The following is a 19,741-nucleotide window of genomic DNA, read 5'->3' on the forward strand; positions in this document are numbered from 1 at the left end:
GGGCGAGAGAGGAGGTAACAAAATGTTAAAAGCTGGTGTGTGGATAAAGGACATATGGGAGTTCTGTTATTCTGCAAATGTTTCTATCAGGGTTGAAATTATTTCAAAACAAAGAAATTTTTAGGCTATATGGACTCTGGATACATGGAAAGGTATCTATAAATCAGTGTGGAGTCAAAAAACAACGCAACACAAGATGTACATTCTGACGATAAATAAGCAGAAAGGAAAGCACACCCTGTAGATGACAGGTATCTGATGGCTTCCGTTGTCTCCACCCAGAACCTCCCTCCAGCTCTCACAGCTTCCCATGCAAACCAGCTCAGTGAGCGCACCCCTCCACGTGCTGGCTTCTGAGTGAAGCCCAAGCAGTGCAGCCACTTTGTTTGAGTGGCTTTGCGCTTTGTTTGCCTGACAATGAGTGATAAAGGCACCTCCCTCTCTCCTCCAGGGCCCCTGTCATCCAGGGCCCCTGCAGTTGCCTATCCTCCTGGCAGCCGCAGCCCTTCAACCCTCTCCACGTGCCTTCCTGCCCAAGCCTGGACCTGCTGCCTCTCAGTACTTGGCAGAGCCCTGACCTCGAGGTGGTTACGCGTCATCTCCGGAATGAGACCATGCAGAGCCGCCCCACTTAAGGTGACAGCTTCCTCCACTGAACACTTGGCACAAGGTTGGGGTCCCTCTTGGGTTCCCTGTTGGGGAACAGCTCATAGTCTGTTCCAACCTTTCGTTTTGCTTTTTAATTTCTTTTTTAATATTTATTTATTTGGCTGCACCAGGTCTTAGTTATGGCATGTGGAATCTTTGGGCTTCCAGGGTGGCTCAGCTGTAAAGAACCTGCCTGCAATGCAGGAGATGCATGAGATGCAGGTTCAATCCCTGGGCTGGGAAGATCCCCTTGAGGAGAAGATGGCAACCCACTCTAGTATTCTTGCCTGGAGAGTCGCATGGACAGAGGAGCCTGGTGGGACACTGTCCATAGGGTCACACAGAGTCAGGCATGACTGAAGTGACCGAGCACACATGCACGCCCATGGGATCTTTAGTTGCAGCATGTGGAATCTTTCAGTTGCAGCACATGGGATCTAGTTCCCTGACGAGGGATCGAATCTGAGCCCCCTGCATTGGCAATGTGGAGTGTTAGCCACTGGACCACCAGGTAACTCCCATTTCATTAGCTTTTCCCTGTGCCCCCTAATTTCTTATGGGGCATGGACTGAGCCCTAAGTCTCCACTACCCATCACAGTGCCCAGCACACAATGGGTATCTGGGGAGAATCTTTGGACTATGACAATGACCTACAGTACAGATGTGCACATACTCATCCACACACACTCACTCATCTTTTGGAAACCACTGGCTTGTTATGGCCTAAAAGATTTCCTTGCCACTAACCAAGCTGAAAGTTTCCTGGGCCCAACACAGCACGCTCAGTGTGAGCAGAAAGAAAGTTTTTTGGCATGAGTGACCAGTTGCCACTGTAAAAGTTCTCTGAGCCTCAGTTTTCACATCTGTAAAGTGGGAGTGTGATCCAGTTCATATTGTTCTGGAAGATGAGAAGTACTTGGCACAGAAACTGACATGAGGGCATTAGACTCTTAACTTAGGTTGGTCTCTTTTACTTTCCTAGCAGAAGGAAATCTAAGCATGTGTGTGATCAGAGGCACCAGAACCCCATGCCAGGACTTTAGACAGGGCTCCAGCCAGAGAAATTTCTGGCTTTTATTTCTGACTTCCTCTCAGATTTGCTGTGCTGCATGAAGTGGAATTTGCCACTTGGCTTCTCCTTGATGAAGTAGCTCGTCTGTATTTCTTGAGCCAATTACCTAACATTTCGGAGGCTGAACTTCTTCATCTGTCAAATGGGAATAGGAACTACCTTACAAGGTGCTATGAGGGTTAAATACAACAACATGTATCCACTACTATATATAACATAGATAAACAACAAGGTCCTATTGCATAGCACAGAGAGCTAGATTCAATACCTTATAATAACCTACAGTGGAAAGAACCTGAAAAAGAATGTTTATCGCAAAGAGTCAGACACGACCGCATGACTAAGCGCACCACGGCATATATACTTCATGCTGTAGCACAGTACTTCCTGATCCTTTGAATCTGACTTTTACAGGTATCTCGTATAAGTAGAATCAAACAGTATTTGAGACACCATCTGATCTTGACCTTGAAGGAAAAGTTTAATTTTCCCTCCAAGAGTGAGGGAAGACCGAGATCAGAGAGACGTCACAGAAGATGTGGGGCCTTCTGGCCTCCGCACGGTACTGTCGGGGCGCTCAGAATGGAGAGCAGGTGTGGCCCGGCCTTCGGAGCTGACAGCTCAGTTCAAACACGTGACAGATAGGCCTAATCTCCTCTCTGGGACCCCGGGGCCTGCGCTGCTCTGGCTCCCCTTGGTCTCTGCAACCCGCCCCCAGGAGCTTAGCACTTGGGGGAATGTTAACTCTGGGCCTCAAGCAGACACAAGAGAGGAGAGGATGTGTGGGCGTGAGAAATAGCCAGGGACAGATTAGAAGGTAAGACCCAGAAATAAAAATAGTTACTGGTTAAGGCTGCTAATTTTGTATGGGCTTAAACCAGTCTCCTTAAATGTTTTATTGTTTTTTAAAAAAGCTTTCACCCAAAATAAATCTCATAGATCTATATACACTGTTATAAAAAGATACTCAATGTATTTCATTGAGAAAAGCAAGTTGTAGATTGTTCTGGTCGTATGACCCCATCCGGGTCAATATACACTTGCCTTACTTAAAGTTCAGAAAGACAACAGAGGACAATAACCATCAAAGTCTACCTGCAGATGTGAGACGTGGAGGGAGGGCAGATGGAGGTTTACTCTAACTTTTCACAACTTTATGACATATGCCATGCATCACTTCTACAATAAATTCTTTAAATTTGAAAAGATATAATAGGGACTTCCCCAGGGGTACAATGGTTAATTTAAGACTTCACCTTTCAATGAGTGGGGTGAAGTTTCGATCCCTGGTCAGGGAACTAAGATCCCACAGGTGTTGTGGCCAAAAAAGCCAAAACATAACAAAGAAGCAGCATTGTAACAAATTCAATAAGGATTTTTAAAAACAGTACACATCAAGAAAAAGAAATCTTTTGTAAAAAAAAGAGGAAATAATAAAAGCCCCTTTGCCTCTGAGTTCATCTTGGAAACCCTTTTCCCAAAGACAGAGACAGGTAAATCCAAATACCTAATTTTTTTTTTTTTTATAGTTTTATAGCTAGATTGTGCTTGAGAACCCAGCCTGGGTATACCTGAGCTCTACGTATTTCCTGGAGGTTTTTCTTTCTCTCCTAAAAGAAGATGCCCTAGCTAAGATGCATGTGAGGTGGGTGATCTTAACCATAGAGGATCTCATCAGGAGACTCAAGTCCAGCACGCAGCTTTCCCAGGGAATTCCTCAGCCTGTTGACAAAGGATGAGGCTTCGGAGGAGTGGCTCCTTACGTAGCCAAAGGCTCCTGTCCCTATAAAAGGGGACCCTGCAGGCTAAATGCCTGGCAGCATGCCTGGCACACATGAGCCTCCTGTACATATCAGGGCTCTGGCCGCTCTCTTCACCAGGGGAGCCAGGGAGGGGATGATGGGATGAGTGGGATACTGGGCAGGTAGGCGCCCTGAGAGAGGTGAGGGCTGTAGATAAAGGTTGAATTTATGTACATATACAGACGTTTTCCTCTGTTTTACTTAAACTAGCACAGTGGGACTGAAAATCTTCTTTCACCTCCTGCATTTCTGGCTCTGTGACTTTGGACAAATCACCTCCCCTCTCTGGGTCTCACTTTCCTTGTTTATAAAATGGAGATCTGGATTAAATTCTTGTTGAGGTTCAGTTCAACAGTAACATTTTATGATTTTATGTTCATGCAGTAATATTGGGTTGGCCAAAAAAGCTCATTTGGGTTTTTCTGTAACATCTTATGAAGAACCCAAAAGAACTTTTTGGCCAACTCAGTGCAATAAAGCAAGAAAAGTAATATCAACATAGAAAAGAAGAAACCATTGATCATTTTATGCTGCTTACATTAAATTATCTTGTACCACTAGACACACAGTAGTCATCACTGGCCCTGTCCACCAGTGCCCTTTCCCAGGGAACATTAATCCTTCCCAAATACCTTCCCTTCTGACTCTGCTACCTGTCCCCAAGGTCAAACAAAAAAGACTATCCTACCAAATAATGCCCCCCCTTCCCAAAAGCATTCAAATTAAAGAAAAAATAAGTCTGTGTTTTGTGGGTCCTTATAGTGTAGTGGCCAGAGCTGTAGAGGAGTCAGATCACCAGTTTCCACCCTCGTCTATTGTCAGGGAATGTTTAACAGGAGGATTCCTGTGTGCTGTTTTCTCTCTCCCTTGAGCCCTCTGTTCCTTATTAGTCCCTGTCAGGGGTGAGAGGAGCAGGCAAGCCGCTCACAGGACTGAGATCTTAGAGATAGGATGCTTGCATAGGATTTCCTTCATTAGCTTTTCCATTTGGTGAGAGGGATTATTTATGACCCTCTTTTGATATTCTGGAGAAGGAAATGGCAACCCACTCCAGTACTCTTGCCTGGAAAATCCCATGGACGGAGGAGCCTGTTGGTCTACAGTCCATGGGGTCACAAAAGAGTCGGACTCGACTGAATCCCTTCACTTCACTTCACTTTGATATGGATCGCCTTTTGGCCTTATGGCCTCTATTGCTCCTTGTTTCCTTGGTAACTTGTGAAGTCTGGTCTCTTGATCTTTATCTGAAGAGGCTACCTTGTATTATGGTATATATACTCTTACAGAATTCAATAAAGCACCCTTGCTCCACCAGAGACTTGGGTCCCTGTGTCCTTCTCTCTCTCTCTCTCTCTATTTCTGGCTGATTCCCTGGAGCGCAAAGGCTGGCTGTGTAACCCAGGGACTATTAGCCTCTTTCCATCTTTCGCTTTCTTATTGTCTACTCTGGACCGCCAGGTTCTGGTCTACTAAAGGACCCTAACAGTCTATCACCCGTTCACCATGTGACCTTGGACAAGCCACTTCCCCTTTCTAGTCTTAGCCTCATCTATCTGACGAGGAGTTAGATGGGTTTCTCTTCATGAGCCCCGCTCTACCCTACAGTGGCTACCCAGGCTGGGAGAGACTGGAAACTGCAGGCCAGCATTTCTCCAACTGCTCCCAGAAACAGCCAGCCACCTCCAGCATCCCCAGTAGGCTGGTGCCAGAATGTGAGCCAGAAAATCAACTGAGGTGTGCAGGGCCAGACAGGCCCCAGCCATGCCCAGGACTCTCAGGCCAGATCCAGATCCAAAGCTGGATTCTTCAGCTTTTCTCACAGATGTTCTCTTCTTTTTAAGATAAGGGCATACCGCTGCCTAGTCTCAGGAACTTTGCCAGGATGGGAGTGGGGTAAGGGGAACCGAGCTTCTGATCTGGTCAAGCCAAACTTGCCAGAATCCCAGTTCCTTTTCCTCAGAAGGGAACAGAATTGGTCTCAGTGGCTGTGGGAAGCAGAAACACAATGACCTGGGGATGAGTCAAACAACAATAGAAATAGTCATCCTTCTTATTTGCCCAGCAGTTTATGTCTTTATCACAGTGAATCCTCACCTGCATGTGTGAAGTAGGTGATACAGATGCTTTCACCCCAGGTTACAGATGAGGGGGACTGAGTTCCAGACAGGGTACCAGAGAGCTATGGGTTTCGTGGCTGATATACACCCAGACTAACCTTCCAGAGGCATCAGAAACATGCACTTCAGGGGCCAGACAAGGGCAGGGAGTGCAGTTAAAGATTCCTTGTTAAAACATGGCTTCAGTTCAGATACGTATACATATGGGAAAATGTACATATACAAGTATGGCCTAACTATATGCATGAAATGAACACATCAGTGAAATAGGCACCCGGATCAAGAAACACAACAATAGCCTCCCCACAGAAGTCCCTCCCATGTCCCCTTTCAGCCACTGGTCCCTCAAGAATAACCACTATTCTGATCTCTAGCACCAGGGATTCATTCTTCCTGTCTTGAACTTGACACCAATGGGATGATATAGTATGACTCTTCTGGGTCTGCCTTCCTTCATTCAACATGATGATTGTGAGCTCCACCTGTCATTACAGGTAAAAAATGAAAAGCAACTCTCACTCATTTTCATTTTTGCATAGTAAGGACTTAATGAGGAGCTAACCTGAATATTCACTGGAAGGACTAATGCTGAAGCTGAAGCTGAAGCTCCATTTTTTGGTCATCTGATGCAAATGGACGACTCATTGGAAAAGTCCCTGATGATTGGAAAGATTGAGGGCAGAGGGAGATGAGGGCATCAGAAGATGAGATGGCTGGATGGCATCACTGATGCAATGGACATGAACTTGGGCAAACTCCAGGAGATGGTGAAGGACAGGGAGGCCTGGCATGCTGCAGTCCATGAGGTTGCAAACAGTCAGACACAACTGAGCAACTGAACAACAAAAATCAGTGAAACAGCCCTGAGTCTAGGCAAGGGCAGAGAGCTGAAGAAGGTTTACACACTGCTCCTCCCAAATGTAAGAACAACCCCTACTGCTATTCCTCCTGGGAGACCCCCACTGTCCTCCCAGGGGGTCCAGAGGTGGGAGACGGCGTCTTGACATTCAAACTTAAAGGCAGTTTAAGTTCAAAGGCAGAAGCCCTACTAGGTGTTCATTCAACACCTAGTACCCAGCTCTGTGAGGAACCCTGCAGACTCAGCATCCCATTTCACCCCTATATTCATGAGGTAGCTACTGTTACTATTTCTATCTTATGGGTAAAAAAAACAAAACCCAAAAAACTCAGGGTCAGAGAGATCAAGGAAGTTGTTCTAAGGTTGCACAGCTAGGAAGCACACAAACCTCAAACTGTCCATGTTGGCAGGAAGCTTGCAGACTGGCCTCTAATTGCATATCCAACCTCAGCTAGCACTGCCGGTCCCAGCTCATGTTCCATGGCCACACAGGCCTCCGGCCAGAAACTCAGGGCCCAGGCTCTCCCCACCTCAGGGCCTGTGTCCAGGCTGTTTTCCCTGCCTGCACACTTATCCTCTGCCACTTCCTCAGAGCAGCCTCCCCTGACCACCCAGTCCCAACTATGCTCCCCATTCTCAGTGTGGCCCACTCTGTCCTTTCACAGCCCACCATGCACTCTGGAGCGATGTGTCCTTTTGCAACCCCTCCATCATGTGTTCAGTGTCTTCCTCCACCAACGGAACATAAGCCACTGGGGGACAGGAATGGCTATTTTGTCACTGCTTCAGACAATGCCTGGCACACAGTGAGCCTGCGAAGAAGAGGGGAAGAAAGACAGATAGGGCTACCCCTCTAAGCAGCTCTAGTTCCAGCCTGTTTACGGCCCCAGGCAACATCCTTCCTCTCTCTGAGCCTCGTTTCCTCAACGGTCAGATGAGGGGCTTGGAAGAAAGACCTCTACAGCCCTTCCATCTCACCTGACCTCTAGACCACAAATCCTAGGACAGCAAGCCATGCAAAATGCCTTAGGCCTCTGCTGTCTTTCACTTGCCCTGTGTCCAGCTAGCGTCTAAGGAAAGTTTCAGGTTGTGTGTCGGGTAGGGGGCAGTGGTCCTCCAAGGCTCCCCAGGCTGTGAGGTACATGTGGCCTTCACACCCTGTTGTAGTAGCCCAGAAACATGAGGTCTCTTCCAGTTCTAATATCTCTGATGTACAGAGTCAGGGAGAGACAGAACTAAGAAGGAATGATAGATGAATTCCACAGGAAACTGCTGCTACTTCCTTCTTCAGAGCCCAACACCAACAACCCATCCTGACTTCTCAGTTCTCAGCCCACCCGAGATAATCCCAGTCAACACTGCCCTTGTTGTGCCCACAGCCACGGCCAGGCTGGAGCTCCAGGGCCAAAGACTCCCTGTGGCATGCTCATCTCTGTACCTGGAGCACCCACACACAGGATGTGGCCAACACAAGGCCATCGAATCAAGAGCCACTGTAGAGGACTCCCCCAGTGGTCCAGTGGTTTAAGTCTTTGAGCTTCCAATGTAGGGGGGTGAAAACTTACGACAAACCTAGACAGCTTAATATGCAGAGACATCACATTAAAAGGTCTGCATATTAAAAAGCAGAGACATCACTTTGCCAATAAAGGTCTGTATAGTCATGGCTTTCCAGTAGTCATGTATGGATATGAGAGTTGGACCATAAAGAAGGCTGAGTACTGAAGAACTGATGCTTTCAAATAGTGGTGTTGGAGAAGATTCTTGAGAGTTGCTTGGACTGCAAGCAGATCAAACCAGTGAATCCTAAAGGAGATCAATTCTGAATACTCATCGGAAGGACTGATGCTGAAGCTGAAGCTCCAATACTTGGGCCACCTGATGTGAAGAGCCAACTGACTGGAAAAGACACTGATGCTGGGAAAGACTGAAGATAGGAGGAGAAGGAATAGAGGATGAGATGGTTGGATGGCATCACTGACTCAATGGACATGAATTTGAACAACTCCCAGGAGATGGTGAAGGACAGGGAAGCCTGGTGTGCTGCAGTCCATAGGGTTACAAAGAGTTGGACACAACCGGGCGACTGAACAATAAGGTGACTTCCCTCGTGGTCCAGTGGTTAAGTCTTTCAGTTTCCAACATAGGGGGTGAGGGTTCGATCCCTGCTCAGGGAACTAAGATCCTACATGCCTTGTGGCATGCCCAAAAGTTTTGAAAATTAAATTTAAGAAGACACTGGAAGGGCCTTCCAGGGTCTGTTGCTGAGGGGTCACTTTCTCCCTGACATCACAAGTCAGGAGAAGCACCCAAGTCAAAGAGAACCTCGCTTCCCACTCAGAGGCAGAGTCCAGGTGACCGCCCTTCAGCCTCTCCCCAGCCCTTCCCAGATTCTGGACTGCCAGGGGCAGCGGTTCAGACAGAATGCTGAGGAATCTCCCCTTCGGGGGTCTCTGTAGACACTTGCTCCCTGACCTAGGCAGTCAGCCAGGACAAGCACTTCCTGAACTTGAAGCGCACTTTCTTTTTTCTTTTTTGGCCACACCGCGTGTCTTGCAGGATCTTAGTTCTTCGTTTTCCTACCAGGAGCTGAACCCAGGCCCGACAGTGCAAGTGCCAAGTCCTAACCACTGGACCACCAGGGAACTCCTGTAACTGCACTTTCTATTCTTCCCTGACTAAGGCTCCTCTGGTAGCCTTTTTGTAGTTTTTCTTCAAAAATAAAAGTCCCCAGTGACCCAGTTTCTAGTTATCCATCTTAAGGAAACAATCAAAAACAGGATCAGAAATTTCTGCTAAGAGATGTTCATTGCAAGTTTAGTAATGAAAATTTTAAAAAATGGAAACTGCCTATTTTTTAAAGTAGGGGAAAAGGCTGAATAATTGAGGCATGCATGTACAAGGGAATGTAAAATTGCATTAAGATATTTAATGACATGAGCAAACCTGTATAATACATTAAGATGTAATATTCAAAGCTGTAGTGGACTTCCCTGGTGGTCCAGGGGTTAAGACTCTGTGCTTCCACTGCAGGGGGTGTGGGTTTGATCCCTGGTTGGGGAACTAAGATCTCAAAGGCCACACGGTATGGCCAAATTTTTTTTTTAAATTGTGGTAAAACACTAACATAAATTCAATGTGATCCTAATGCTTAAAATAAAAGGAAGTAAATATATACATATATTTACAAAAAATAAAGAAAGAAAGATAAAAGGAAGTCAAAGAATGAGTCCTGACACAAGAGCTTTTTAAAGGGAAAGGCTCCTGTTCACACCACGGATTCAGTGAAGGCCCTGAACCCCCCGGTTTTTACTCTGCTGGGTGTGTGGAGGGATGGGGCTGGGTATACTATGAGCACATGTGAGTGTGCAAGAACCATGTGCATCAGAGAACATGACGGGTATGCAGGTACAGACTGGACTGGACAGACCTTGGCCATACCCCTTGCTGGCTGAGCAACTTCCAGCAACTTTCTTAAACTCTTTAGAACACAGTTTCCTCATGAAAAACAAGAGTAAAAATTATTCCCATTTCATGAATTGTTAAGAGACCCAAACTCCAAGACTGGTATTCTGTAATCATTAAAACACCACCCGGATACTAGCTTTGTATAAATGAGAGACAAGGAAAGAGCTTCAGAAAATCTTCATTTCTCTCCAGACAGTAATTACTTTCAGATCTGAGCTTATCCCTGTCCGTTTTGTGGGTTTAGCAAACCTGAAAATGCACCCAATAACTCAGATCCGACGAAGCTTCACGACCAGGCTTGCATGGCTTGTCACTCGATGCAAAGCTTTTTTCAGGAAGATGATTTCACCTTCTATTCAGGCTCTGAGTTTACAGAACAAAACCCAGAGAGCCGTGGAGAATCCCAAGTGGGTTTCAGAAAAGAACCAATGAGTCAGATCTCAGGCCAGAGCCTGGGGAGGGCTTTGGGAGCAAAGCAACAGATAAAACAAGAGTCATTTAGATTCGCCATAACTGTCAGTCGGGTTATGCTGAAAACTTGGAACTCAATAATTCTAGTCCCTTCTGCTGCAAGTCTTTATATCCAGAGAGAAGATTACTTGCAGAGGTGCGCAGGACAAGGAATCACCCTCTGGATCGTTTGTAAAGATTTCCACAAGCCCTGTGACAAGCCTGTGACCTATAAGATCTACCGATCAGTACAACTCTCACAGCCACTTACCTCCCCAGCTCCTCCCCGATGTCATAAAAGTCCTCCACCTTCTGCTGCTTGAACGTCTCCATGTTTGGGCTCTTCATCGAGGCCTGGAGCGTATAGCCCTGAAACAGGAGAAATCCGGAGGTTAGGACAGATGTGTCCATTGGTACCAGTCTGACTCTAAGCCCCAACGTAAATGGCTAAAAATCAAAGGGTAACTCACAGCCCTCATTCCTCAAGAACAGGCTTGATCGAGCCTTTCCTCAGGACCTGTGATCAATGATGTATGATTCTTACTTGATTTATATTAATCCAAGTTTGTTAAGGAGACAGATCTGCTCTGAACATGTTCAGAGAAAACAGAGCCATGGGCAAATTGGGCAATTTGTTCTCACGAAATTCAGGTCTACTAAGAAAAGAGGTATCTGTGATGTAGGAAAAAAAGAGCCCAGTTTTGAGTCAGAATAAGTGAAACTTCCTGAAAGAGGAAAACAAATTTTCTCACCAAAAAAAAAAAGGATAAATGTGCGCGAGGTGATAAACTTGTTAATTATCTAGATGAAGGGAATACTCTCACTATATATAAGTGTATCAGATCACCATGATGTACATTTTAAATATCTTAGAATGTTATATGTCAATTATAATTCAATAAAGCTAAAAAAATAATTTAAAAAAAGTTTCAGGTTCAAGTCCCACTTTTGCCTAAGTCATTTAAACTGCACAGTCTTAACTTCCTCATCTGTAAAAGGGGTTAATACTGTAAAAACCACTGCAAATCAGGATATTATTTTATAAACTACAAACCGCAGTAGAAAGGTAAGGGATTATCATGACCTCAACTCCCTTAGGGGCTGTGCCACCCAATTTCAAGTCTGAACTGATTTGCAGTTCACTCATCGCCCTAAGGGAAAGATTGGGGAGGAGGTGTGACAAATAACAATAGGCACCAGGAGTCAGAAACCTGAGGTTCTAGCTGCAATTCTGCCCACAACTAGCTGTGTGACTTCATCTCCTGTCAGCGGGAGGCCTGTTTCCTTGTCTGTAATGCGGCGCTAACTCGGCCTGTCCAGTGCACCTTAGTGAGAACCTCAGGACAATGCTGAGCCACGCAGAGCATCACCACTCCACAGAAGAGGCCGTCTGCATCCTCCCCTGGGGTCCTCCTGCCCCAGGGAGCCCGCTAGTCCTGGGACAGCCACGTGCCACGCTGGATAGCACCCTAAGGGCAGGGCCCAGGATACAGTAAGCACAACATAAAGATAAAACCAGCTACCCATGAATACATATACACAATGGAATATTACCCAGCCATAAGAAGAAATGGAACTGGGTCATTTTTAGAGATGTAGATGGACACAGAGACCGTCATACAGAGTGAAGGAAGTCAGAAAAACACATTTTGTCTATTAACACATATATGTGTGTGGAATCTGAAAAAAAATGGTAGACTATCTTATTTACAAAGCAGAAACAGAGGCACAGAAGTAGACAACAAATACATGGATACCAACTGGAAGCGGGGGATGGGATTAATTGGGAGATTGGGATTGACATATATACATTATTGATAGTTTATGTAAAATAAATAATTAACGAAAACCGACTGTATAGCACAGGGAACTCCACTCAATGCTCTGTGGTGATCTAAATGAGAAGGAAATCCAAAAAAGACGAGATTTATGTATACATATAGTTGATTCACTTTGCCGTACAGTAGAAACTACCACAACATTGTAAAGCAATTATACTCCAATAAAAATAAGAATAAATTTTAAAAACAGCTACCTGGGGAGTCATTAGCAAGAGTCATTAGCAAAGGGCTCTCAGAGTTCATTTTGTCTGGCACTGGCAGCTTTTTTTCTGCCAACCAGATACCAACCACGCCCAGGCCCTGTGAGCCCCAAAATACTGTTTTCACCACGCTGGGTGGAGGCACCATTACATAAGGGCACGTCTCATCAGTGCCAAGTGGCTGGAGTTGTCCTAACTCTCAGGTGATACCTATATTTCAGCCTCTTTCCTCTGTCCCCTACAAACCAGAGTTCTGGTACCAAGATGCCACCTGCCTCTCTCCCTTCCACCGAGGCACACATATCCCTGATGACCTCCAGGTGGAACTGGCCTGGCTCCCACATCTTACTCTCAGGGTCACCTGCCAATCTCCTCCTGCCTGTCCATCACAGAGCCTCCTACTGACTTGGTCTTCACTCTGCTCAGCCAGGGCCTGCCAAGTACAGAATCTTGAAAGGAGCAGGATCCCCAGTCCTCGGCTAGTCTGAGTGTGTATCAGTCACAAGACCCATAGCAGTCTGGCTCCCTGTCTGGGACTCAGTCCCCCTTCTCTGTAACCTGGGGTGAAAGCATCTGTATCACCTACTTCACACATGCAGGTGAGGATCCACTGTGATAAAGACATAAACTGCTGGGCAAATAAGAAGGATGACTATTGCTATTGTTGTTTGACTCATCCCCAGGTTATTGTGTTTCTGCTTCCCTCAGCCACTGAGACCAATTCTGTTCCCTTCTGAGGAAAAGGAACTGGGATTCTGGCAAGTTTGGCTTGACCAGATCAAAAGCTCAGCTCCCCTCACCCCCACCCCCGTCCTGGCAAGGTTCCTAAGACTAGGCAGAGGGTGGCAGGACTGCTATCTATCAGCTTCTTTTTGCTGCAAAAACACTTCCAAACAAACCATTTGAGCCGGATCCTGGGGGTGGAGGTAGGAGTAGCTACTAATTGCCCACAGCTAGATGAAAGCAGAAAACTTCAAAAAAATTCTGTTGGCAGATACCCTGAGAGTGGTCCCAAAAACAGCTAAGATCCTCCTTGGCTAGAGGCCAGCTGCATTTGCTATCAGGAGCTGAGCTGGATTTGAAACTGTCCCGCCTCCCCAGCTCCACCAGGAGCCCCTTGCCCTGTGCTCACATCCTGGGTGACCCGAAATGGGGGCCTTGGGAGCCAACTAAGCTCAAACTAGGCCCACCAGTTTGGCCCCAACTCACCATTTCGGCATAGGCCCCTCCCCCACAAATCCTCTACTATAGCCCCAAGTAGACTTTTCCTAGTCCTCCAAAACTTTCACCCCTGCTACACCCCAGCTCAAGTTGGGCCCTTTTCATGGCAGAAGGGATGGATGGGGGGAGGGCACCTGGAGAGCCCTCCAAGTAAAACTCTTCCCTTCCTGCAAAGCCAGGCTCAAATGTTACCATCTCTATGAGCCTCCATGACTCTTTTCCTTACAAAACAGATGAAAAATTCTTCTTCTCTTTAAATTCTCACAGAGGCCTCTTTACAGATTTTTAGGGTTAGAGTTTACCATGGTCTGGTTCATATCATAATCTATGTCAATGTGTAACCCAAAGGGAGAAAGCACAGACTGCACAGGCATACAGGCCTGGGTTTGAATCCCAGCTCTGCCGCCTACTAGCACACACAGCATGGTACAACTTTTCTGAGCTTCAAATTACTTACATAGAAAATGAGTCTAGAGACTTCCCTGGCGGTCCGGTGGCTAAGACTCTACACTCCCAATGCTGGGGGCCTGGGTTCCATCCCTAATCAGGGAACTAGATCCCATATGCTGCAATTAAGAGTCTGCATGCCACAACTAAAGATCTTGAGTGCCACAACTAAGACCCGACACAGCCAAATCAATATTTTTTTAAAAAAAGAAAAGAAAGAGAATGAGTCCAGACAATGCCTAGTGTTAGTGAATATTTGGAGAACTCTCAAACACTGCTTAGGAGAGTATTCACTAGGACAACTACTTTGGAAAACTCTTGGGCAGTATCTATGGACATCCTTAAGAGAAATGCATGTAGATGGTTTCCAAAATGGTCCACATTAGAACATTCACAGCTGCTCTATTAGTAATATCTAAAAATTGCAAACAACCCAAATAGCTATCAAGTGAAGAATGGGTAGAGATACCCATACAATGAAATTATTATATAACAATAAGAATAAATAAACTACTGTTGCCTGCAACAATATGGATGAAACTCACAAACACAGTGTTGAAGGAAAGAAAACAGACACAAAAGACCACAGACTGTGTGATTCTCTTTTAGGTAAAACAAAACCATGGTGCTAGAAGTTAGAATAGTGGTCACACCTGGGTCAGAGATTGTGCCTGGAAGGGGACACAAGGAGTTTTTTGAGTGCTGCCAATGCTGTTTCTTGATGTATATACGTACCCTTATTTTGTGTGCAATAAAAATTTTAAATAATTAAAAATGAGTCTAATATCTGCTTTATGGGACAAATGAGATAACATATGTAAAGTGCTTTTTTTTTTTCATTTATTTTTATTAGTTGGAGGCTAATTACTTTACAATATTGTAGTGTTTTTTTTCATACATTGACATGAATCAGCCATGGATTTACAAGTATTCGCCATCCCGATCCCCGGTCCCTAAAGTGCTTTTAATAGTCCCTGGATGGTTCCAACAAATATGAATTCCTTCCCTCCTGCCTATTGGAGCTTCATGAGGGCAAGAGTTGTGACATTCTCACCTCTACCCCCTTGTGGGAGCTGGTACACAGCACGTACTCCAACATGTTTGATTTAAATGCAGTGTCCCAGCTGTCCTTCTCAAGACTGCTGCTCAGAAAGCTCATCAGGTAAAACAGCTATTAACTTAAAGCCCCTTCCTACCATTGCTCCCCAAGATGAATTTGCATATTACCAGTTTAGAGACATGAAACTAAAGGAGAGACATTTTCAGGTGGAATTAGTCACCACCTAGGACCCAGAAGCACAGGGACACTTCTGACCCGCAAAAGATGAAACCACACAGCAGAGGGCACGGATACACCATTTGGCTAGAAGCCCAGGCCACTGGCTCCAGGCATTCCAACATTTCTGAAAGTTAAGACAGACTTCCTCAATTCAGTTCAGTTCAGTCGCTCAGTCGTGTCCGACTCTTTGCGACCCCATGGACTGCAGCACGCCAGGCTTCCCTGTCCATCACCAACTCCTGGAGTTTACCCAAACTCATCTCCATTGAGTCGGTGATGCCATCCAGCCGTCTCGTCCTCTCTCATCTCCTCCTCCCGCCTTCAATCTTTCCCAGCATCAGGGTCTTTTCCAATGAGTCAGCTCTTCACATCAGGTGGCCAAAGTATTGGAGTTTCAGCTTCAACATCAGCCCTTCCAATGAACACTCAGGACTGATCTCCTTTAGGATGGACTGGTTGGATCTCCTTGCAGTCCAAGGGACTCTCAAGAGTCTTCTCCAACTCCACAGTTCAAAAACATCAATTCTTTGGTGCTCAGCTTTCTTTATAGTCCGACTCTCACATCCATACATGACCACTGGAAAAACCATAGCCTTGATTAGACGGACCTTTGTTGACAAAGTAATGTCTCTGCTTTTTAATATGCTGTCTAGGTTGGTCATAGATTTTCTTCCAAAGAGCAAGCGTCTTTTAATTTCATGGTTGCAGTCACTATCTGCAGTGATTTTGGAGCCCCCAAAATAAAGTCTGCCACTGTTTCCACTGTGTCCCCATCCATTTGCCATCAAGTGATGGGACCGGACGCCACGATCTCAGTTTTCTGTATGTTGAGCTTTAAGCCAACTTTTTCACTCTCCTCTTTCACTTTCATCAAGAGGCTCTTTAGTTCTTCTTTGCTTTCTGCCATAAGGGTGATGTCATCTGCATATCACAGACTTTCTAGAACCTCACAAAAAGGGACCTTGAGGAATCTCGAGGACTTTTAGTCTCCACTCAGGAGCCACTTGCATGAGGAAGGGAAGTTAGAGAAGTTCCACTTTATCTACACTATACTTGAGGGTTCTGTGTAAGAATTCGGGGGTGGGAGGAGTTTGAAACCCACTGCTGTCTGGTCAAACCCACTTGTTTTGCAAGAAGAGGAAACTGAGGTCCAGACAGGAGAAAGGACTTGCTAAAAGTCACACAGCCCATGCCAGCTGCTCTTCCCCTGGCTTTTGTCACCAGCACCTCAACCCTCCAACAGTGGCTCCAAGGTTGGGAGGCCAGTGGCCTCCTGAGGAACAACCTAGGAGAGGGCCTCCAAGGCTGAAGGATTATCTCAGAAGGAAATTTCAACCTTACTAAGCTTACTTACAACCTTCCCCCTCCCGCAGGGGACCAAGCCCACCCTGCTGAACTCTCAGAGATCCTCACCCAGCACAAGTAAAATGGGAGCACGATTGTCCCCTTACACCCCCTCCCATGAAGAATCATCACAATCAGGCTCTGAGGAAGCTGTCAACAGAGGGGAGGGGCGTCCGACATCACAGCGCACCTCCGCGCATTGGAGGCTGTGACACACCCCAATCTCTGATGAGGAAGCTTGGACTCAGAGAAGTTCAGCTGCCTGCCTAAGGGGACATGAGAAACCTATCTTCCTGGTGAAGGTCCAGCTCTGCTGGGCAGCCTGCTTGCTCATTCCCACATCTAACAACTGGGGAGCCCTCAGGGAGGGTATCAGGGTCAGTTCAGGTCTCCATCCTGCCAGTGGGAAACTTGTCCCACACCCACTCACATCCACACACCCCTGTGCCCCTGCTCAAGCCTCTCTCAAGGCTGCTGAATGGAACCACTTCAGAAGCTAAAAACACATCTCAGGAGATGGGTGGTTTGGGGAAGAACAGGACTCCGGAAGCAATAGTGAAGAGGCCAACGTGCCAGCGTCGCTCCGTCTCCAGGACTCTCCCAAGGAATGCCATACACAAAGCAGTTGAGAAACACAATGTCAGAAAACACAGCAGCAACCTCCAGCTGCCCCCCACCCAGGGGCCACCCCCACTGGATTCTCAAATACAAGGGCATGTGCTCTCTTCACCTGCCCCTAGGACCTTCCCACCTGCCAGTGAGGCAGCAGTTAGGCATCCTCTCTTCCAGCGCGCCCTCCTAACCTACCACCTCTATGGCCTCCTGCTCACCCCTCTGGGCTCCCTCTCCTCCCCAAAGTGAGAAGACTAGCCTCCACCTTGCAGAGTTACAGTGAGGATCAGCCCGATCCACACATGCCATGAGCCATCCACAATGCCTAGCCCGGAGTCAGGTCAACTGCTGACAATACGCTGGGGTCAAAACCCCAACCTGCTGCAGACCTACTGGCTGGCCCCCTGCCCACCCTAACCATGCCCCATCCCAGGCTCCAGACGTCGGGGACCACAGCTTCCCTCTGCCACTGAGAAAGCTGACTGGATACGGATGGAGCAGCCTCCTCGCATCAGCTCCTCGCACAAAGAGAAGGAGGTAAGTGAAGTGTAGGATGCTGAGAAGCCCAGATCCCCTCTCCTCCCGGAAATCTGGGGTGCTCTCCCCCGTCAAGGAGTCCTAACATGATGGAAGTCTCTCTCCCATCTCCCCGCCCCCCCCCCCGCCCCCCGCCAGGCGCCCGGTCTGCCCCCTCTCCCACCCGATCTTTCTCGTCAAAAGGCCAGACTTCACAGGCGGCCTTAGGGGCCAGCAGTCAGGTCCCGGAGGTCGAGGACCGGCCAGAGCGCCCAAGGCCAAGGCTGGCCATACCCGGGGTGGGGGGGGGGGGGCGGCGACAGGGAATAGGCGGCTAACGCCCAGGAGCAATTGCCCCCTCCAGCCCAGCCCCGGACCGAGCACCCCATCCCGCCCGTCGAGCCCGCAGACGGGCGCTACTCACGGCGGGAGGCTGCGCGGCGGCGGCCGTGGGAGCGCGGTGGGCACCGGGGGCCCAGCGGGGCGCGCTGCTCTCGGATCTGCTCCGCTGCCTGCTCGCCTGCCCGCAGAGACACCGAGGAGGCGGAGCGGCGGGCCCCGTCCCAGGCGCCGGCTGGACGCGCGCCCGGAGCCCCGAGACCCGGCTCTGAGCGCCCCCTGCCGGGAGTCCCCTCGGGGCACCCTGGGGTGAGGGCTGCAAGCCTCCTGGCCAGGTCGGATCCAGCACCTCCAAAAGCCGAGGTTCCCGGAGAGGGGGCGAGAGCCAGTCGCAAGACCTGGCGTTTTCACGGACTCCTCCGCTTACATGCTTTGTGGCTTTGAACAAGTCAGCTAACCTCCTAACCTGGAAGTTGGTGTACATGAGCTGATACAGTCGATATAGCCTGGCGAGATCACTCAGAAAGCGGTATTTCCTTGTCCACCGCTTCCACGCACGCACCGTGAGAGAAGTCCCACCAGGGAGCAGACCTCTTCCTTCCTCCCAGCCAGAGCGGAAACCTTACCAGCCACGGTTCACAGTGGGCTGGGGGCCGTGATGGGGGTGGGGGGACACTTCCCTCCTCACCTCCCCGTCCGCTCACCCCCACCCCCACTTAGAAGCGGCCTGGCCTCAGTGCCCGCAGCCCTGCCTGGCACGTTGGTGAGTGAAGCCCCGCATCACCCTCCTGCCTTCCCGAGTGAAAGACCGGGGAGTGGAGTGTTCCTCTCTTCCTCCTGCCGAAAATCCCGGGAGGAAAAAGGAATGAGAATGGAAGGGGTGGTGGAAGGAAATGGAAACAAAATGTAAATCAAGTTCAGTGGTCTTATTTCAAGACAAGAGGCTGTTTAAAGAAATGAAGGCCCCTTCCCAGAACCTCGCTCCTAGGCCATCCAGGCAGCTCCTCAAGGTAGTCCCAGAGGACAGAGTTATAGATTCAGTCTTTCATTTGGTTCAAAGCTCTGCCATTCCCAGTCTTGGTCATGGCACTTGAACTTATTCTTTTTTTTTTTTTAATTAATGTGTAGTTCTTTTCTTTTTCCTTCCTTTTTTTTTTTTTTTTGGCCATGCAGGTTCACCCACCAGGGATGGAACTCCCACCCCCTGCAGTGGAAGTGGGAAGTCTTAACCACTGGACTGCCAGGGAAGTCCCTGACCTTGTTCTTCATCAGCAAAGTAGGCAAACACCCCTTCTTACAGCATCTAACAGAACTACTGTGGGGCTGAAATGAGACAGAGTGTATAAGATGCACCTAGAGGATCTCTCTGGGGCTTCCCCAGTGGCTCAGCAGTAAAGAACCCGCCTGCCAATGCGGGAGATTTAGGAGCCTCAGGTTGGATCCCTGGGTTGGGAAGATCCCCTGGAGGAGGAAATGGCAACCCACACCAGTATTCTTGCTGGGAAATCCCATGGACAGAGGAGCC

The 19,741-nt window shown here is 47.9% G+C and overlaps 1 protein-coding gene across 3 annotated transcripts in view; it reads right to left on the reverse strand.

Moving 5' to 3' along the window:
* The window catches only part of LOC122705371 (death-associated protein kinase 2-like), a 102,513-nt gene extending 83,798 nt beyond the window's left edge, over positions 1–18,715 (reverse strand). For 2 of the 3 annotated variants that reach the window (XR_006344088.1, XM_043920708.1), the window contains exons 1-2: positions 18,683–18,715; positions 10,689–10,786 (exon numbers count right to left, since the gene is read on the reverse strand). Coding sequence is in view for 2 of the 3 variants with exons in the window: in XM_043920708.1 (XP_043776643.1) it covers positions 10,689–10,786; positions 18,683–18,700 (116 nt within the window). In the remaining variant the exon portion in view is untranslated. Of the gene's footprint in view, positions 1–10,688; positions 10,787–18,301; positions 18,426–18,682 lie in introns of those variants that run through there. The other variant, XM_043920709.1, reaches the window with a different exon arrangement.
* Between the last annotated feature and the right edge of the window lie 1,026 nt (positions 18,716–19,741).

The sequence above is a fragment of the Cervus elaphus genome, chromosome 12 (assembly GCF_910594005.1).
Source record: "Cervus elaphus chromosome 12, mCerEla1.1, whole genome shotgun sequence".
In the NCBI taxonomy this organism is placed as follows: domain Eukaryota; kingdom Metazoa; phylum Chordata; class Mammalia; order Artiodactyla; family Cervidae; genus Cervus; species Cervus elaphus.